The following is a 22,335-nucleotide window of genomic DNA, read 5'->3' as shown; positions in this document are numbered from 1 at the left end:
AGCCCGATGTGGAACCAGTGGGGTTCCAGCAGCTGCTCGTGCACAGCCCGCTCCTAATAATTGTACATTCTGTCAGGGGTCAACTTACTTTTGACCCTGTCCTTTTATATTGGTAAAAGGCTCTTTAGGGCATACTGTTGGGTTGTGGCAGGGTGCATTAAACACGCACAGCCCCTTCCACTTGCTTTATCCCCCACCCAACCAGCAGCCGGTGATAAATTCATATCAGATGCGGAGCCATTCACCGCTGCCCTCCCGAGTTCACACAGCCCCCACTCCCACCCAGAGATGCCGGGGAGCCGGATATTGTGTGAGGCGGCAGCTGAGAACGTCTGCCTGCTAGGTTCCGAGGCTCCTGCGTACCATGTTTTTCTGATCGAACTGAAAAGAGACATGTCTAGCCTGGCTGGCCAACGCTTGTCCCCTAGTGTACCCCTCACCAAGATAAAGGAGGTTATTTGGCATAGAGCCGGGGCTGTTGTCCAGGAGGGCGAGAGGGCTGTGGATAGGGAGACAGATGGACTTCATTGTCTGCACCAGGTGCCCTGAAAAACTCATGTCATAGAAGGCTCAGGGAAGATGCTGCTCGCTTGGGGAGATCCTGAAAATAAGGCGGGCTCTTCTAAGTCTGTGGCTAGAAGATCACGGATACTGCTTAGGTTTCTCTTTTTTCAAAGCGTTGAGGGTGCTGGGACGGAGCAGGCCGCAGAATGTACCCTTCTGTTCTCCAGCTGGTTTAGAAGGCCCTGTGCAGCTCCTAGAGATGGAATTCAGTTAGGATATGAGATGGAGAGCAGGCTCAACGGGCTCGTCAGGTCTCTTTGGGAGCGTTCTGCAATCTAAGTGGAGCTTTATCAGAATCCTTCGAAACTCTGCAGACGTTCCATGCTGAGTCCCTTTAAGGCAATCCATAGCATTCTAGTTAATAAATTAATTTACATTCTTCTAGCAAACTCATTCCCCAAAGATCCCCAAGAATTTTTGCTGGTGACATAACTGACTTCAGGGAAATGCACTTAACTTCATGGCAAAAATACAGAGAATGAAACAGGAGCTGAAAATGGGAAAAGGGATTTTTGTCTCTTGATTACTTGTAACTTCTTCAGAAGGGGAGGGAAGGAAGGAAGGGAGAAACAGAAAGAAAGAAGGATGGAAAAGTTAGAAGTTAGAATCAGGGGGAGGGGGTAGAAGGGACAAAATGGTAATAGAGAAAATACAATAAAAAATTTAAAAAACGAGTCAGGATCAAGTACTTCTTCTAGAGATCAGGCTGAAGGAGCTAATGCCCAGTGACCCTGGGCGCTAGCCTTGGTTCACACGGGGCCGCGCACAGGTGTTGTCTGCGGTATTCAAACTTCGCTTTCCTGACTCAGGCTCCTTACTTATTCTAGTATACTAGTAGTTTTTGTTTGTTTGTTTCTGTAACCTATACTTACCATTTAACTCTATTCTGCCTAAACCTTAGATATTTGAGTGGCATATTCACAATTTATCATATATTAGGGCTCCTATACTATTATTTACTGAAGATTTTTCTGAAAGCAGTACCCACACTCAATTGTTTAAAACACCTAACCTGTTCTCAAGCAATAATATTTATAAAATCATGCGTTTAATGACCTAGTCCTTTTTTAAAAAAATACTTTAAGATTTATAGCTATTAAAATGGAACTTTTGTGCCTCATATTTTATCACCATGTATTTTATATTTTGGGAATATAACGTGGTTTGTAAGCTTTTGGAACAACTGCTTAAAAGTAGGAAAGGTGAACACAAGAATCTCCTATTTTATCTGGGTTTCCTCACTTGTTAAGAACACCTGTTTCTGAGAACAAACCACATTTTTGAGAGTATGGTAAAAAGGAGGCTGTAAAATTCCTCGATTCAGTACTTTCTAAACGTGCCTCCTGGGCACACAGCTGGAGTGCTTGCCACCAGGCCCCTCCCTGGAAGCTCTGGTTCTGTAGACCTGCGCAGGGCCCAGGAAATCACAGGTGCCCCATGCGTGGCAAACGTTGCTCTGAGTCAGAATAACAATTGTTACTGTTCTCTGAGTTAATTAAGAAGATTTAATTGAACTAACTCTCAGGACTGTGGTTAATGCAGATGTATGTATCTTTTTGGTGTCTCAATGAAGTTCTTTTACTCTTATCCCTAGTATGTATGTTACTAGGGATAATAATGGAAGACTCAGAGGGGATCACAGGATTTTCATTTAATGTTTCTCTGAAGGTTTTTAAAAGATCCTGTGTCACGAGGGCCAAGGTGACCCTGTCACTCTCTCTGCGAGGCTGGAGTCAGACAGAAGTGTGGTCTTGTGAATCAGACTTTAAGCTGCCCAGGGACCACTTGACAAGTAAGCCTTCTCTGTAGCTAAGTGAAAGAGGCTAATGTCTGGGGAGCAAGGTTAAGTTCACTGAGCAGGTAGGAAGAAGCAGAGTGGGAGTGTGTAGGTGTGTGAGGCAGACTCTGGACAAGAGGTGGAGGCAGAGGATATGACCAGCTTAGCTGAAAATGCAGAGACAGGACCAAGTCCAACAGCTGGTTCAGGAAGACAGAGCTCGAGTCTGGGTCCAGGGCAGACAGAGACAGAGAGAGAAGCCATGAGCCAGGGTGAGAATGGACGAAGTCCATGGATAAAAATGGATGAAACTACAGACACAGTTGCCATTTTGTGTGCTCTCCACATGTAGTCAGTGGCTGACTCACTATATATCAGTGGTGTCAAACTCATTGTCACTGGGCGCCACATCAGCCTTGCGATTGCCTTCAAAGGGCCGAATGTAATTTTAGGACTGAATAAATGTAACTACTCCTTAACAGTTAAGGGAGAGCTCAGTGCTGCTGCCAAGTAGAAACAAGGTGCCAGGCCGGATAAAACAAGGTAGAGGGCAGGATTAGGCCCGTGGGCCTTGTGTTTGCCACCTGTACACTATATAAATGTGGGCCCAATGAGAGATCCTGATATGTGCCTAAACCTCAATGGCAAAGTGAGAATGGAGGTAAATGGAAGAATGAAATAGGAAGTGAGTCCACAACTTGCTAAAGATGCCTTGTGTTTTTTCTTATAAGAAAAAAAAATTCTTATTTTTTCTTATTTCTTAATTTCTTATTAAACAGATACTTATTTATCCCTCCAAAATTCCAAGAGAGAATGGGACCTACTCAGGGAGAGAATTATTAATTTTTCTCTTCTCTAGTGCCAGGAACAGCCCAGAACTCTGGAAGGCATGAGTATCATTTCTGGCTGAGTAGTTCTCTTTCCTCTTACCAGGAGCTATTTTCTTAGCACATTTCTCTCTTCCTCCTAGATGTCTGTATTTATAGCAAGCTCAGATCATATAGCACTTGTCAGAATAATTTGGCAATAATTGACCCATAAGCTTCTTTTCTTTCTGAGGACCAACCAGATACTTTTACAATATGGGAAGGATCAACTGCAATGATGCTCCATTTATAAACAAAGTAGATTAACCATTCTCATATTACAAACACAGAATCAGAAATCATAAGCACTGAGAAAACATATGTACAACATCACAGCTTGTGTAAGGCTTTTAAACTCTTCCCAAGACAATACCTTTATTCTCAAATGATTTTCATTTCTCTTTGCATTTACCCAAATTGGAAATGACACTTAACATTTACTCTGTGTTTTACAGAATCAAAGCACTTAACAAATTTTAGCAGAGCTGGTTAAGTTGCTTACAACTCTGAATACCATAGCTTGTCATGATTAGGCGCAGCTGTAAAAAAAGAGTAAAGAGAATAAATGCATATTTCTTGGGTTTTGCTAACTGGTTCTTAGAATCAGAAGCATGCATAATAACAGTAGTAGTAATAGTTCATTTATTTTCCATTATGTGCCAGACACTGCACTGAGAATATTGCATAGGTTATTTCATTCTTCCCAATAACCCTAGGAGGTAGATAGTAGGATTAGTCCCATTTTTCAGATGAAGTGACCAAGGTTCAGAATGGTGAACAACTTGTCAGTTGGCCACATCTGGGAACTGAAAGATCCAGTGTTCAAACTGAGGCTGTTGCACCCGACACCCACACCTTCCCCCGACATTCTCTGCAGTTCCGCCTTTGTGACACAGGAATGGTGTGTGGGAAGGAGCGACCCTCTGAGCTGGGGCTCACATGCTCGGACCTGTCTGCAGAAGGACATATACAAGTAGTAGGGGGATAGAAAAGATTAGACTTCTCCAACCTTCTCTACTCTTGGTAAGTTTTCTCCATTTTCTCTGGTATGGAAACTACTTTTCTCAAATTGAATGATATTCACACACTTGCTTTAATCAAGGGAGCAATAGCTTTTCAACGTACGGTTTGGTTTCAATGTCTGTTTGGGGGTGGAGGATTCTCGGGAGGTGGGAACCGTCTGTGCTTGTGTAGAGTCTGAACAAAATCAGTATCCACTCTGTTCAGAAGCTGCTGGTCCAGGGCTAGAGGCACGACAGCTCCCTGAGCCAGGAAGCCTTGGTTTACCAAGCACGGGTCCGAGTGACTTAGTCAATGAAAGGACAAATGAGCAGCCTAGGACGGCAGCCCGATATGCAGAGGGTCAGCCTTGTGAGGGTTCCGTATCATAATGGTCACTATAATGCGTGATACATACGGTTTCTTTTTCACCTAGGGCATTTTGGGTATATTGGTTATTTTCCCTCTACTTCAAATTTTATTATCTTCCTAGTGTGAAAAATGACGTTTCTATTCTTCTTTTCCCCCAACCATTTCTCAAGTATAAATTACACTTATTTGGGGTTGAATAAATCTGTAAAATAACTAGAGTGGCTTTGAAAATATGTTTTCATGTAAATTTACTTTTTTACTTTCCTTACCTCTGTGGCTGTGTCTTAAGGAAGAAGATACAGATGAACCAAAATCTACAACTTCCTGTGAACTATTGACAAGGATGATTTTTATAACATCTTTAAGTGAACTTACTTCTCTTTCTGAATGACTCCTAGGATTTTTCTCATTTATCTTTCTTTGAGTTTGATTCTATTATGTCAATCCTTTCTCTTGTAGAAGATTATTTTATTTTTACAGACTTTTGCATGTTTTTAGATATCATCTTGTTCATATTCTTTTTCACTTTTCCTTCTGATTGAGCCTAAGGTTTTTTTTTTGTACTTTGGTTCCTTTAAGAGGATTGTTTTCTGCTTTTATTCCTTTAATTTTTTGTAATTGTCAGTTAAGCACTGGGTATCCAGAGCTTAATTGGATGCTATAAACTTAGGATTTCTAGATTGGTCCATGAAAATGAAGTATCCAGCAAGGTGGAATGTCCTAGGTACATTAGAAAAATTCCTCCCTCAAAGATTTAGAAACAGTGCTAACAAACAGTTGATGTAATCTTAGATTAACCATAGTTGATGCTGGATAAATATTTGCTAAATTGAGAGCTAGCTTAGGATAAGTATCATGGTAAGATTTTAAAGTGTTTTTTGACTTCCAGAAATGCATAGATCAGTGTGAGCATAAGTGGATCAGTTTATTTTATTCTAGAATAAAAAGAGATGAGAAATTGGGCCAGCAGCTTTATTATTATTATTCTTAAAGACAGAAAAGTGGGTGTACTATGCAATAGGATAAAGGAGTAATGCATGAGAGGTCTTGCAAGTAGTGATACAGCAGAACGTGTAAAAGAACATTTTGGCCATTGTAGCTGGTCTCATGATGTGTACAGTATTAGGAGAAAGCCAGAGACTCATGTCTCGAATACTGGGAAGAAATTTAAATGAGAACAACAATCAAAATGAGAATAGAAAAACGGGAGAGATCTCATCATCCATTCCCTTGGGGATGATTGTCTTGCTAATGTTCAGAAGCTTATGCTTGGTAATGAGGAAGAATGATCCTTGGTCTCTTTCACTCTGAAATGGAAGACAGGGCTCAGGGTTCCAGGGAAAGGCCAATGGAGAACATGGGTTTGACCAAGGTCTCCAGGCTGCGTTCGGCCTCCAGCAGCCCTGGGCACTCCAGTGGTGGGAGGTGCTGACTCCCATGAGGTATGATAAGGCAGAAAGGTAATTAGCCAATAACAGACAAGGTGTTACTGAAAAGGGGAGTTCGTGCACCTGATTACTAATTAACCAGGCATGAGAGCGCCTCGTAGATGCATTCACTATTTAATTATAGCGGTCTCTCCTGGCAAAGGAGCATATGTTCCCAGCTTAATCTACTGGTTTATACTGACATCAAATTGTCATTATCAGAAAGAATCGGGCCTTTTGATTATTTCCACTAATTTATCGAACACTTAAAATTAATGAACCCCAGGCCTTTTAAATGTGCTCAGTTGGTTTGGAAGATGAAAGCAGAAAAGGGGAGTGGAGGAAAGCCCTCATTAAAAGGACAATTTGTTTGGATGAAGTAAAGCAAGTACATTTTATGGGTGAACTGAACTCTATTGGTGAAAAACATTAATTCTAAAAGCTGAACTTTCAAAATGCTAGAGAGGAAATAGGGTATGAGGTGTGCCCTGCTTGACCAACATTGCTTCCAAAGAACATATGGCTAAAGGGTTTTATCCCCTAATTATTGATGTGTCAGTTCTCTGGGAGATGTCACTGCAATTAAGTTTAATCAAATAAAAGCCATCAAAGCCAAGGGATGGAAATCAGTTGTTAGACTAAGTAACACGGATTTCATTTTTTTTTATTTTGAAAATATAGTTGTGTTGGTGAGAATATAGCATAAAGCCACCTTCTCACATATGAATGCCTTTTGTGGTAAGGTAATCTTGGCATCACATCTAAGTTGTGGCTTTTTGTGTTCAGTTTCAGGTGAAGGCCAAGTTCAAGTGATTCTCCAGGTGAAGGAAGGTGTGCCCCCAACTATTGCAGGTGAGTATTAACCCACAAAATAAAAGAGCCTCGTACAGCAGAATGTCCTCTAATAATAGTTCTACAAGTTCTTCACCTCATATTGTTTATAAACAGGCATGTGGCAGCCCTAAAGCTTTTATGCCTAACAACTCTCTATTATGCCATCCCTATAGCTAAAACGTGTCCGTATGCCAAAGAAAGATATAAGAAGGGCACATTTCAAAACATTGGAAAGTAAAAATTAAAACACGTAATTAAGCACATTTTATAAATCCTGGGCCACAGGTGCACACAGGAGTCCGGATCTGTAGCTGGGCCATTCGGCCCCCACCAAATGGAAAGAAAAATTCAGCGTATCTCAAAACTTTAATTGTTCCAGTAATTTCAGGAAATCAGGGTAAACAAACCATCCCCAAAAGTCAGATGGTTCTGTGAAATCTTTCAAACTCATAAAAGCCAAATTTTCAAAGACAAAATGACTCATAAGTACCTTCTAGTGTTTTTCATTGTTTGTTTTTGTTTATTCTGAGTCAGTTTCACTCTGCATTTGCAGCAGGGGATGAGTCTTTCCAAAGGCTGAGCTTCCCTTTGATTTCCAGTGGCATTTTGGTCGCATGTCAGTGCAGAACCCGTGCCAGCCAGTCAGAAAATGATAATTCCTCCACTGGAATTAGTAAATAACTGAAGTAAAGGCACTCACCCGGAACTATGGACTGGAACTACTGATGGTCACTGCTTCATGCTTATTAGACTAGAAAGAACGTGATTCTTCATTTTCATGACTGTTTCTGAGCTGCCGTAGCGTTTGGCTCTCTCTAGCCCTGGTCTTTGTTTCTTTTCCTTCTTTTGAAATAACTAAGAAACTTTATTCATCCTCAATATGAAGCAACTTTTTTTATTTAAAAAATGTTTAAATTTATTTTTTCAATTATAGTTGATGTACAATATTATATTAGTTTTAGGTGTACAACCTAGTGATTAGGCATTTGTGCACCTTACAAAGTGATTGCCCCCCAATGAGCCTAATATCCACCTGGCACCATACATAGTTATTACAATATTATTGACTATATTCTCTATTTTATACTTTATATCCCCATGGTTATACCAGCAATGTGCACTTCTTAGTCGCTTTCACCTTATCGTAACCTCTTCCTGCCACTTCTATCGTCTGGCGACCGTCAGTTTGTTCTCCCTCTCTGTGAGTTTGTTTCCGCTTTGCCGTAGGTGACTCAAAAAAGCCTTCACTGAGTGCCTCTCCCGTGAGTTATAAGAGATACAGTGCTGGGCAATGGCCTTTGCCTTTGTGGGCTCTTATGGTCACCTGGGGTGTCCATCAAGTGACTAAATTTTCTTTAAAATAACTGTTACCAAGGACAAGTATCTTACAGTTCTCTTTCTGAAAGGTCTGTGTCCAAAATTTCAGAAGAGATTTTCTGGGTCAGCCCCCATTTTTGTAAAGAATCTAGCTGTTGGGGAAACTCTCATGCCAGGGCCCTTCAGAGGATCCTGGAACATTTATGGTGGCCATTCCTGGTTCACCCAGCCGTAGTCAGGGTGGCATCTCACAGCACTTAGTATAAAGATTTCTGCGTATAGGGCTCTTTGAAAGGATACTGTGCGTGGCCAGCATCCAGTGACTTTCCAGGAAGGGTCAGTTTACCTGGGAGATGCTTCATCTCGTCTGTCAATTTACTCAGCCTGCTGAGTAAATAGAAAGCCAATGTTTTATGGAATTCTAGAATTTTAATAAAGGAAGATATATTACATGCTTTCCAACCCAGTTACCTTATTTTATAAATGAGGGCAGAGAAGCCTAGAGAGTAAAGTTTACTTAATCACATCAGTGGTCAGTGATTGAGCCTGGATGAAGTCGGTTTCCCAGCGCATTGCAGTGTTCATTCTTCTATACCATATATAAGCTAAAGTGCCTCAATGACCTTTTGTGGCATATGTGAATTTATAAGTTAGATTAGAATCCATTATATATAGTCAGTTTTCCTAGCCCATATAGTTTTGGACAGAAAACTATCATAAAATGCAAGGAGTTACAAGTTAGTACATTATCATTCTTTAGAAAGAAATCCAAATATTAATATGGTTCTCAGACTTTGCCTGATTACCATAGTATAGGGTACATGTGTGAATGTCAAAATTTAAATAAATATAAGTGTGTATTTTGCTTAATGAATAGCTCTATGAAAAATAGTAAAGTCATTACAATATCAAAAATTCTTTGGCAAAACAAGAATGGAGTATTTCATGGAGTTCTAACTATATGTTAACCTAGTCAGAGATTCAATATGAGTACATAATGCAGGTGAGAAATTTGGGTTAAGATACCCTGCCTCAGAGGGCCTCTTAGCTCACTCAGTTAGTTGAGGGCTTTTTCTGTGTGCAAGATTGTGTTGGTCACTGTGGGCATTTGTGGACAGGAACCTCTAGAGACAACAGAAATTAGGGGACAGTTAGGCCAGTTATCAGGAGAGGCAGAGGAGGTGGTGGTGAGGCAACTTGTTGTCTAGGCACTCTGTGGGTTGGGGTATAGATTTATGTGAATTTGGGTCAAGGTGGTACTTAGTTTTCAGAATACCCCAATAAGGGTCTTTCATGCTCCTCCCACACTATGGCTTTCTTAGTGTCCTCTCAATGCCAGCATGGGATTTATAAAAGATGGGAGGGAGGGGATGGGTGAAGCAATCCACTTTGATGGAAGATTAAAATATTTCTGAAGAGGCTTTACCTCAACCGTGTTGTCTTTTCAGTGGGGGCTAATTTCAAATGTCATCCACAGTCATATGAGATGTTCTCTCCCTGAATTTGCCAACTCTTTTCCCACAGATCTAAGTTTATTTCCTTTCCACTGGTCATGAGAATCTATCACCACTTTTCCTGTTTAAAGTCAGCTCATCCCTTTCCAACAGACAACTCTTTGCCTTGTGTCATTAACCAGTCCTTCTTTGCTGGCTCCTTCCAGTTTATCACTTCACAATGAAGCAAAACAAAGCAAAATTTATGCACACCTACCTAATTCTTCTGTAGTTCATATCTCTTCTGCAAATTTCTCTGAATACTAGCTTTCTCCTCACGCTGGACCGTAAAACCTGGGGTGGATGAAGGAGTAAGTGGAAAGGGCAATATTTAACTCAAGATAGGAAGTTCAAAACCACTTCAAATTCTGGTTGTCATTGAGTGACAGATTTGTAGAGAAATGCAAGTTGAGGCTTCATTACAAATGTTGGTTCTGACCAAGATTTATGGACTCTAATTTCAAAACAAGTCTAACTTATCTAAAGTTTGAGAAGATGGATAATAGGCTGAGAGTCTCCAATTTTAATGGTTCCTCAGTGAGCTTTGTGGGTCATCTGACCCAGCGTTGCCCCCTCCTTCTCTCCACTGCATTCCTTCCCCTACCCCCACCCACAGTGGCTTCCCCCTTGAGCGCTCCACTGAACTGTGCTCTCCGGGATCACTCATGCCCTTGTCAAGAAATGCAGTGGCCACTTCTTGTTCCTTCTCTTATCAGAAATTTGCTATTAACAAAATCCTTTTTCCCCTCTTGGCATTTATTTATTAGGTTTCCAAGACATTCCTCTCTCCTGGTTCCCCCTGAATATCTCTGACTACTTGTTCTTTAACCGTCACAGGCTTTTCCCTCTCTCTACCTTTTATATTAATAACAGTCATATAGGAGCCAGATATTAACTATATAGAAATCTCATAGCTCTGCAGGAGGCTAAAATGTGTTTTTTTTAATCCATTAACTGTCCTTATCTTAAGGCAGGTTGGTATAGAATGATCAATTTCATTCATGATAGTTTCCCTTACACCCTCTATCTTAAGATTTATTTTGTTCAATTAAAGACATTTTTAGCCATCGTATAAATGAGACTGAAGATGACAAAAGCAAAGAATGTTTCCAACATCTGTAACATAAAATTGAAGTCATTAAGGGCTTTAGAGGTTTGGCATAGGGTGTTAAAGGACCTACTTGTTGCCTGTTTAAAATATCACTAGAAATAAGGCTTCAGGACACCTTTTTCCTGTGCTTGTGCTGCTAGTTAGTGGCCATTTTGACGAATGTCTCCACCCTATCCCCACCTGAATGTTTTGGGTATAGTATTGCAAAGGAGGCAAAATTGGAAGAAACTTAGAAAGGCATTATAGTATTGGTTTTTATAAAATATATATAAAACCTCTTTCTGAGTGAGTTTCAAAACATTGCCTCATTTTCATGGTGTGGGGACCAAGGGGTGGGTAGGTGTGCTAATTAAATTGCCTAGGATTTCCACTTGACCACTATATTACATGCATTTTTAAATTATCCTGGGGCCCTAATTAGTCCATGACTTAACAAGGAGTTGAATTCAGGTAGACAAAATAATTGGGTGCTTCCCGTGGTTCTGACTGCAGGCTTTTCTCTCTTCACACCGCAATCCTCTGGAACTATCACAACCATCCTCAGAGCTTCGAATACACCTCTTGGGCTGATGATGCCAAAATCCATCTCTCTGACTCAGAGCCTTTTCTATCCTTCATGTTTATAGATATTCCCTGCTTGCTTTGTATTTTCACCTGGAGGTATCACAGAAACCCCAAACTCTGTATGGCCCCAAAGGAATTCATCAGTATATGTTTCTCTGCCCATCACCACCATGATGGAAACCCAGAGGTCATTCTTGACTCTTCCATCTGTGTTACCCTTCGCATGCTGATCTCTGATTGTTCCTGCAGCCTCCTCATGTGTCTCCTTCCAGCTCTGCAGCTCAGCACCCAGAACTGCCTAGAGTTCCTTTACCTGATCTCTTATATTTTGCCATTGCTCAAGCTCATCACTCCATCTAGAGTGCAGACTCTTACCCATACTCTTACCACCTCCCACTCCCCCTTTACTTTTATAGCTCCCAAACCTTTCAGATGTAGTCCAGATGCTCCTTCTCCAGGACGACTCGCCTGACAAGGTCTCACCTTCTCCCTTGGTCTGGTACCATTAAAAAGAATTCCCAATATTTGCTTACACAACTTACACAATGCTATCAGGCCCTTGGGGCAAAGTGTGGCATTTTATTTCTTTTTATATCTCAACATTTTTAGGATAGTTCTGATAGAGATGGCACTGATTATTTATGCTTATGAAATTATTAACAAGTAATGGATGAGATCTTTATCCATTCTCATCTATCATGTGAGATCCCCCATCATGTGAGTTTTTGAAACTCCCAGGAATGTTTTTAGCCTGAGAAGAAAGTATTTTTCATAGAACAAATATACTTCCCCTATAAGGCTTAATTAATGCCATTTGTGGTTTAATTTGAGCTACTGAAAGTAATGCTGAATAAAAGAAGATCTGTACTGGAAGAAGAATGTTTAGTCATCTGTGAATCTTTTCATTCTCCTTTGAGACCATCTCTCTGCCCTGTGACTCTGTAGTGGGGATCGCATTCCAAAAAAGAACACGTGGGTACAGTTCAGCATGGCCTGCATGAGGAGATACTGGGCATTTCTCCCTGGAAATTAGGAGAATTATGTTTCAATTCCTTGATGAAAAGGCAGGTGGGGTGAAAAGAAAAGAAAAGAAAAGAAAATGCCATTTGATCATTAGTGGGAGCATCAATAAAAATCATCTGGAACATATGAACTGTATGTAAATTATTGCAATAAGAGGTGTCCAGATTTTTATCCTGTCTTTAATATTCATTAAGAACTGTGAGAAGATCATACTTTTTGACTCAGTGATTCCATTGCTATGATTCTAATTTAAGAAGAAATCAGGATTATCAGCAAATTTGCATAGAGTTATTTACAATTTAAAAAGCCTTTCTCTAACTGGCTTATTTCACTTAGCATGATATATGATTTCACTCATACTCAGGTGTTACATGAACAAACTGAACTAACTAACTGAACTAACTAACTCAGAAATCTAATGAACAAACTGAACTAATGAGGAAAATGGGGACAGAGACTCACGGAGAGTAGGATGACAGCTAGTGGGAGGGGAGGTCAGAGGGTGGATGGATCAGACAAAAATGATAAAGGGCTCCTGGACAAGGACAACAGGGTGGTGCTTGCTGGGGGAGGGGGTTTTCAGGGGACGAAATGGTAGTGGGAAAAAATTAATTAAAAAAGAAATTACCATGAAATTTCTGCCAATTTTGTTATGGTGTCTTTGATGATATTCAAATCTTTGATGGTTAAAAAAAACACTAATAAAACTTTTCAGACTAGTTGAAAAAAAATGGAAAGAGCCCATATACCAAACATTAGGAATTAAGTAAATTATGAACTTTTCATTTGATGGAATATTATACAGCCAGTGAAATTATGTTTATAATGACTTTTAATGACATTAGAAAATGCATATTAAAATGCTAAGCTAAGTAAAATAAGCACTGGATATAAAGTGGTATATATGTTGTAATCTCATAAAAATGCTGAGAAATTTTGGAAAGAAACACAAATGAAAGGTTAATGGCTATTATCTTTAAGTAGTGAAGTTATAACTGACAATTACCTTTTCTTTTTCTTTCCATATTTACATCTTTCAAATATTTTCTAAGCACATATAATATTTATAATAAGCAAAAATACAACTGGTTAATAACAAAAGGAGAATGCATTTTCCCTAGAAGTGAAGGAAATCAATGGAATAATTGCTTGCTTTGTACCTGACAAATTTTTGGGAAGGTTATAAAATAGTAAAAAGCAGCTGCTTTTGGAGGTGAAAATAGCACCAGCATTCTAAATGGTAGTAGAAGTTGCGAGTTGTCATAGTGAATCGGATTTTCATTACTTTTTGCTGCTTCCCTTTTGTTTTCTAGCTTCTACCCCTGCGCCTGAATCAGCTTTAAAATGGTCCCTCCCTGAAGCCTGGGCGGGCGTTGAAGAGGGCTGGGGAGGACACAGCCATTCCCCTCCAGGCCCTGGGGCCGACGTCCTGATTTTGCCCAGTGAGTGAACCAATTCATGGGTTAAATAATCACAGCCAGACTGAATGAGGCCAGTCTAGTGGAGGATTATCTGTCATTTAAATATAGAGTACAACACTGTAAAGAATGTAGAAATAAGAAGGCACTTATATTTACACCTTTTGGGGGTTAAAATAGGAGAGAAATTGTGTAATCCAGTGAAATCTAGAAAATATAGCTCAGCCCCACCTTCACTAAAGGTGGAATAAGTAGTCACGATGCCAGATGGACTTAAAATCATTGACTAACTAGATAATTCTTTATGTGTTACAGAACAGATTTATAGCCTGTGTTAAAGACAGATCTGGTATATGGGAAGAAGCAATTTGCAATTGGCTCTTTATCTTTTGCCTTTGTGAAGCTTTTACAGATAGGACTGAGAAAAAAATAACAAATAAGCTCTTCTGTTGCTAAGATTTTTCAAAGATTCTCGAAAAGGAACAGGTAAATAAAATTGAAAAACAAAAGGCTGTTTTTCATCTACCTGTATATTTATTTATCCATCTATCCATCTATCTAGAACTTTCTCCATACATACAAACATACAGGAGAAAGATGACTCCTCAGATATACTGAAACACACAACCATACTTATAAAATTCTTTTTTCTTAAGAGTTTTTGAAACTCTCAGAAAATCTCTCTAGACTGAGAAGAAAATATTTTTCATAGAACAAATATATTTCCCCTAAAAGACCTAGTTGCATTTATAGTTTAATCTGAACTTAAGTTCATACTAAATAAAAAAAGATCTAAACTGAAATATGAACATTTGCTCATATGTGAAGTAATAATAGTGGTGTTATTAAACATTTTTGACAACTTACAGCATGATAGGAATTATTCTCCATGTATTAACTAATTTAATGCTCATAATAACTCTGATATAAGTGATATTATTTCTTACATTCTTCCTGACAGAGAGACAGAGGCCCAGAGCAGTTAAGAAAGGGTCACACAGTTTGTAGTTCAGTAGAGTCAGAATTTTAACCTAGGTGGTCTTATTCTAAGTTTGTATTCTTAACCAATCAAGTACACTCTTTCCATAAAAAGACTAAGATTAAACAAAAGATAGTAGTTGTGTTGTTTGCTTTATTCGTAATGGAAGACGAAGGCAGAATGATTACACATGCTGACTGCCTTTCGGGCTCTGCTGTTGTGCCTGTAACCGCAGAGAGCCCTTTTGATGGAGGTGCTGCAGGAATTTTTAAAACATGTAACACCTGAGTATTTAGTCAGGGGCACTGATCTCTCTTCCTTTAGATTGTCAAATAAAAAATGATGGCAGCCAACACAACAACAGCTGTCTGGTATAAATGAATGAAGGTTATACCTCTTTTCTGTCAGACTGGCAAAAATACAGGGTCCCACATAAATAACACCACTCTTCTATTACAAAATCTGTTACAAAATCATAAGTGTGTAATTCTGTGACATAACAATATCATACTTCAAGCACAATAGATGATATTTTAGGTAAACCTTTCAAATTAAAACTATAAATTCCTACATCCATATTATTAGCCTACCAACCACACTCAAGAAGGCATTCCTTCTGTCAGACCCTGTATAGTTTGGGTGTGCCACAGGGTTTCAGTAATTAGTTCATGTGTGCCATGAGATGAATAAGGTTGAAAATCAGTGGCATAGAGAGGAATGGGGCAAGAGACTATGGGTTGACCAATAGGAACTGAAACTATTACTATTATTATTAATCAACTCCCCCATCTTCCACCTCTCTCAATGGAGGATATAACTTTTCGAATAAACAAGCTCATGAGTCATTCCTATACCAAAAGGAAAAATCTGTTCTGTCTCAACCATCTCTTTGATGAATCTAGCCAGCAGATTGGCCCTGGGCTATGGTTTCTCCCACTAAGCAAGCTGTTTCTCCCACTCTATGCAGGAAGCAAGAGAAGCTTTTGAAGGTTGCCAAGCTTTTAATATCCTTTGGGACCTTTATGCTGAGTGAGGAGCAACCTTAGCTATCTTGCTTGGCGTTGCAGTGGACTGTATCCATTTGTGCCCTGGTGGCCCAGAGCTCTGGCATGCTCATCACCCTTCATTTTTTTTTAATTTTTATTTTTTATTGTTGTTCAACTAAGTTGTCTCCATTTTCCCCCCATTATCCTCCCCTGCCCGACCCACACCCCTCCCACATTCAATCCTTCCCCGTTGTCATCATCCTTCATTCTTTTGTTCATGGTCAGCTTATATGATGGACCTGAACTCTCCATGTACTTGCTCTTTAATAGCACAAATCAGTGTTTTGGAAAAGGGTGGGTAGGGGCATAGGCATTGGATGTATAAAGTATTGTATCTTTAGTCGGTCCTTTAGTATTATTGTGAGAACCAGGGAAGTTTTAATTTTTGAAACATGTAGTTGTTCAATATTTCTAGTTTTTAAATGTAAAGATAAGTGAATGAAAACAGATATATAATATATAATAAATGAAGTCCTTACTCTTTTCCTCTAATAAGCCCTCTTTGAACTCCAGCAAATCATCTTTTTTTAAAAAATTTTTTTATTTAACTCTTTTTCAAGTACAGTTTTCTTTCTTGTATTCCCAGCCCTGCCCCCCCCCCAGTGCTCCCCACCTCCCTCCCATCTCCGCCCCCCACCTTAGTTATTGTCGTTATGTCCTTTATACTTGTTCATGTGAGTCCTTCCCCTTTTCCCCTGTGATTCTCTCCCTTCTCCCCTCTGGACCCTGTCAGCCTGTTCTGTATTTCAGTGTCTTTGGTTACATTTTGCTTGCTTGTTTGTTTTGTTGTTTAGATTCCTGTTAAAGGTGATATCATATGGTATTTGTCTTTCACCGCTTGGCTGATTTCGCTCGGCATAATGCTTTCCAGTTCCATCCATGATGTTGCAAAGGGTAGGAGCTCCTTCTTCCTTTCCGCAGCATAGAATTCCACTGTGTAAATGTACCATAATTTTTTGATCCAGTCATTGACCAGTGGGCATCTAGGTTGCTTCCAACTCTTGGCTATCGTGAATTGTGCTGCTATGAACATCGGGGTGCATAGGTTCTTTTGGATTGGTGTTTCAGGGTTCTTAGGATATACTCCTAGCAGTGGAATTCCAGCAAATCATCTTATAGTGGTCAGCACTTTAATTCATTGTTCCATTCAGTTTTGGGCATTATATAGAAGCTGTTCTGGCTTATTTTTCTCTTCTGATTTTTGGCACAGTCTGATATTTTGACCTCTGATGGACCTTTGGGTTTAATTTACCTTCTCTTTCTACTTGTGGTTTGCATTCTTAACCTTTTCCTGGCTCTCTTTCTTTCCTAGCTTTCTTTGAATTGAATATGTTTGTTCACGCAAGTCTGGAACAAAATAGGTGCTCAGTGGGCGTGGCTGGGATGCAGTGCACACATTGATGCGATCATTCATAATTTCATACCAGAAAGAAATCTTTGAGTGTGACATGGTATAAGATTTTACAGGTCTGTGGAAAGTAACATCTTCTTCTTTGAACAAATTCCTAATAATTAAGATTTTTTATGATGATGATAAGTGCTTGGTGTGGGCTACACACTGTTCTATGTATTCCGCAAGGATTTTCTCCATTAATTCTCACTACTTCTTTATGTGAGGACCCTGTTATTATCCTTCTTTTTATAGGTAAGAAATACTGGACATAGTGAGTCTAGCTAGTAGGTAAAGAGGCTGGGGCAGGACATCAGTTTGCTTCCAATGCCCTAAATCATTCTCAGACCATTTTAAAAAACTTAGTAACCCCTGAATGTACTGGTTCATGCAAATCAGAGTAGATTTTATACTGAATTTGTACTTCTCTGCTGGCTGTTCACATTTTTCCCTTCATGTGGAGTTAAAATGAAGAGAATTTTACTGTTTACTCTACTAGAGGAATTCAATCTTACCACATCCCCATTAGGTGCACACACATGGAAAAACTGGAGAAACTTCCCAAAGAGGTATCTGATGTAATGAGCCATTGGTGAAAGCATTTGCTTTGCACCTGGTTACAAATGTAGTTGTAACTCAAGTTAACACTCCTTTCCAATTCAGTTTAACCAACATTCACTGAACACTCATTGTGTTCAAGACACCGAACCAGATGCTTCTGATGTGAAGCTCCAAAGGGAAGTCAGATATAGCTGTGACCTCCAAACAGTGAGTGATCTAAGCTGGGTTAATAAAACACATAATAAATACAACATAATATAACAAATAGCTGCAATCAATACAGAAGTGCTTAGAATCAAAGTGTCTTAGGCAAGTAAAAGAGAGATGACTTCTCAGAGGAAGAGGACCTTGAAGTGGACCTTGAAAGATGGGGTAAGAGTCTCAGGGGCAGTATGAGACTCAAGGGCATATAGGGGAGGTGGCGATGCTTCAGGAGATGAGGAGGGGCTGTCACCTAAGCTAGACCTGGGTGCACATTTTGATTTTGACATTTACCAACTGGGTGACGTTGGACAAATTTTAAACCTTTTGGAGCTTCATCTAGAAGGTGAGGGCTGTAGTTACTATCTCGTAATGCTGAGAAGATTAAATGAGATAACGTCAGCACACATGACCATTGCATGGAGTGTTGGTAGTAATGGAATTATAGATGAAAGCTGTGATTTTTAATGTATCAGGTCCTTTTTTCCTTCATTTTTCCATCTGGCTGCCCCTCTTGGCCTCTGGTATTAGCGACACTTTGTATTTGCTTTCCAATGGCTTATTATTTAATTCTCACAATATCTTTGGGAGCTAAATAGGTAATAACTATTATTACAGTAAAAACCCATTTTTACATAATACGATTTTAATGGAACTGCTGATTTTATAAAATGAAAGTGACTGGTAAAGAAGATTTAAGTGATACTTTTGAACCTCTAATATAATTTTATGGTGTTTTGTGTATTTTAATTCATTAATAAAGGAAATGTGCAGAACATTCCCATCATTATTCAAATAGAATAGCATAATTTTTCAATAAAATTCTTTGGGTAAATTGCCTATTTCTATTTTCTGGGAAATCAATTTTATGGAATGACCTCAGACCCATCCTATTCCATAAAAATAGGACTTTACTATACTAATAAAAGATATCACTATCTTAAGTATGCCACCATTTTCCTTTGAGGAGTTCTGTCTTTATAGACATTGGATTTTTGAAAGAGCAGTAAATTCTTCTCGGTGGTATTATATGGAGTAAGCTGAGATAATCATGAAGAATTTGCTCTTGTAGTTTAGTTTATGATAACTTAGCTTCACACAAACGGGTATGTCTGATTGTATTTCCCTCCTAAATATTGGGAGGATTGTTCTAAATGCATTCTAGACCCCTTAAAAAGTGGAAACATGATTTTCAGGTTTGAAAGTCTCAGTCTTTCACAAGAATATCCCATCGGTGGGTAAAATGATTGTGCTCACTTGTACTTCCTGTTTTGTCCTGAACTGATTTAAGAGGATTTGTGTAAGATGCTTCCAGCACCTTCTCAGAGAACTTTTAGCCATGACATAATGACACCCTTTTAACACAGGGCAGACTTAAAGAAAGAAAAATGTGTTATAATTTCAAATGATATGATTCTGATTTAAAAGGTGCAGATATGGTATCATATGGCCTCCAACATGTGTGTGCATATGTGGTATAGTTCCCTGTGTTCCATTTTCTGTACTACTTTCAACTGTCCTTATTTGCAGACAAATGGGAGAGTCCTGTTTTTCCTTTATAATAGTTTCTTTTTTTCTGATTTTCTATACCTGGGTACTTTAAATAGTAGAGAGATTCATCAAAATCACGTGATGTTCAAAGCTGGAGATATTTAATGCCATCCCTCGTTAAATTGCAAGGCATTAAAGTTGGTGATATAATGTAAGATTATCATAAATTAGGAGGTATTTGGGGAGAAGGGGTTTCTATAAAATGTTGTTAATATAGCACTATAATTTTGATTTACTATTTGTAAGCCTGAACTTATAATTTAGGATAAGATACACATAATGCAAAAATGTAGGTCTGTGCCATCAATTAGAAATTGTTATAAATATTAGTATTCTCTCTGTAGCTTTGGTAGTTTTTAAAATTCTGGTCTTGTCCCATTTGGATGGGACAGAAATGTCATACACACTGTCACTGCTTTTATTCTAGATCATTAGGTACTGGGACGAGGATACATTTAAGCGTGAGTTATTGGGATCTTTTGTATGAAGCATGATGTCAGAATGGTGACTGTTGGCGTGTGTGTTCTAGAAATATATCACTACCTAAAAAAAAACCAAACACCTAGAAAATTAACAGCTTAAAACACATATACATTTTATTTTGTTCACAATTTTTCAGAGCGAGGCTAGGCTGGGATATTCTAAGTGAGGTCTTCCCCACATTACAGTCAGATGGTTGCTGGGCTGCAGTCATCTAAGGGCTCAATTTGTCTGTGTGGTCTGAGGTAGTTTACTCATGTAACTGTTGATGCTGGCTACTGGCTAGGAGCTCAGTCAGGAAGGTCAGCTAATAGCTCTCAGCTCCTCCCCACGTGGGTCTTTTGGGGCTTTCTCACAGTGTGGCCACTGAATTCCAAGAAGAAACACCCTACGGAGTCCTCAAAAGTGAGCAAGGGACTTGGGTGGAAGCTGCATGCCTTCTGAACCAGCCTTAGGTGCATCAGAATATCAAAGCTATCACATTCTCTTGGTCAGACAAGGCACTGAAGCCAGCTCAGATACAAGGGAAGTGAATTAGTATCCATTCTCAATGGGAGGAACAGTAAAGAGCTCGTAGCTGTCTTTAATCCACCACTATCATATGTTTCTGTGTGTAAGTGTGGGCATACATGTAATTAAGGGCAGTTGTACTGGTCAATTCAAAGAGCAAGTGTTTCAGGGTCTGGTAAATTTACTCTATCTTCCCTTTCTGGGCAGACATTAGAGATTGTGGGCTACGTGAGTCAGAAATTGAAGAAAATCAAAAGACAAACTGGTCAAAGGATTGTATGTATGTATGTATGTATGTATGTATGTATGTATTTATTATTGCTCCATTTCAGTTGTCCCAACTTTCCCTCACTGCTCTCCCCTGCCCTGCCCACATGCCACTCCCACAGTCAATCCCAACCCTGTTGTCCACGGGTCATTTATCCCTGTTCCTTAACTAGACCCTTCCCTTTTTATTGCCCCCGTATCCCTATCCCTTCCCCTCTGGTGGCTGTCAGTCTGCTCTTTGTTTTCATGCCTCTGTGGTTCTGTGTTGCTAATTTGTTTGTTTTGTTCATTAGATTCCACTTATAGGTGAGATCATATGGTATTTGTCTTTCACTGACTGACTTCTTTTCCTTAGCATATAGTTCTCCAGTTCCATCCACGCTGTCACTAAAGGTAGGAGTTCTTTCTTTCTGCTGTGTAGTTTTTCATTGTGTAAAGGTACCACAGTTTTTTGACCCACTCATTTACTGATGGGCACTTAGGCTGTTTGTAGCACTTGGCTATTGTAAATAAAGCTGCAATAAACATTGGGGTGCATAGGTTCTTCTGAATTGGTGTTTCAGGATTCTTAGGGTATAATCCCAGCAGTGGAATTGCTGGATCAAAAGGCAGGTCCATCTTTAGTTTTCTGAAATTCCCTACTGTTTTCCACAGTGGCTGCACCTGTCTGTACTCTCACCAACAGTGCACTAGGGTTCCCTTTTCTCCACATCCTCACCAGCACTTATTGTTTGTTGATTTGGTTATGATGGCCATTTTGACCTGTATGAGGGGGTATCTCATTGTGGTTTTAATTTGCAACTCTCTGATTGCTAGTGATGTTGAGCATCCTTTCATATACCTATGGGCCCTCTATGTCCTCCTTGGAGAAGTGTTTGTTCAGGCCCTTTGCCTATTTTTTAATTAGATTGTTTGTCTCACTGGTGTTGAGTCATATGAATTCTTTATATATTTTGGAGATCAAACCCCTGTCTGAGGTATTATTGGAAAATATGTTTTCCTATTTGCCAATGATACCTCAGACAAGGGTTTAATCTCCAAAATATACAAAGAACTCACACGACTCCACTCCAAGAAGACAGGCAACCCAATTAAAAATGGGAAAAGGACTTGAACAGACATTTCTCCAAGGAAAACATGCAGAGGATCCAGAAACACATGAAAAGATGCTCAATATCACTAGCTATCAGAGCGATGAAAATTAAAACCGCAATGAGATACCACCTTACACCGGTTAGAATGGCCATCATAAACAAAGCAACAAAAACAACAAGTTTTGGAGAGAATGTGGAGAAGAGGGGACCCTAATCCATTGCTGGTGGGATTGCAGACTGGTACAACCACTGTGGAAAACAGTATGGAATTTTCTCAGAAAACTAAAAATGGACCTGCCTTTTGACCCAGCAATGCCATTTCTGGGATTATATCCTAAGAACCCTAAAACACCAATTCAAAGGAACTATGCACCGCAATATTCATAACAGAACAATTTACAATAGCCAAGAGCTGGAAGCAACCTAGGTGCCCGTCAGTAAATGAATGGATCAAAAAACTATGGTACATATACACAATGGAATTCTATGCA

General features: G+C 39.4%; 1 protein-coding gene across 4 annotated transcripts in view; it reads left to right on the top strand.

Moving 5' to 3' along the window:
* PKHD1 (PKHD1 ciliary IPT domain containing fibrocystin/polyductin) overlaps positions 1-22,335 on the top strand; it is a 457,981-nt gene that overhangs the window by 226,858 nt on the left and 208,788 nt on the right. For all 4 annotated transcript variants that reach the window (XM_037054718.1, XM_037054725.1, XM_037054714.1 and 1 more), the window contains 2 exons: positions 6,792-6,857; positions 13,661-13,789. In XM_037054718.1, the coding sequence (XP_036910613.1) occupies positions 6,792-6,857; positions 13,661-13,789 (195 nt within the window). The remainder of the gene's footprint in view (positions 1-6,791; positions 6,858-13,660; positions 13,790-22,335) is intronic.

This window comes from Sturnira hondurensis, unplaced genomic scaffold (assembly GCF_014824575.4).
Source record: "Sturnira hondurensis isolate 20B ecotype Veracruz unplaced genomic scaffold, ASM1482457v3 Scaffold0000880, whole genome shotgun sequence".
Taxonomy (NCBI): domain Eukaryota; kingdom Metazoa; phylum Chordata; class Mammalia; order Chiroptera; family Phyllostomidae; genus Sturnira; species Sturnira hondurensis.
Note: the sequence above shows the minus strand (reverse complement) of the source record. Positions and strands in the feature narration are given on the sequence as shown.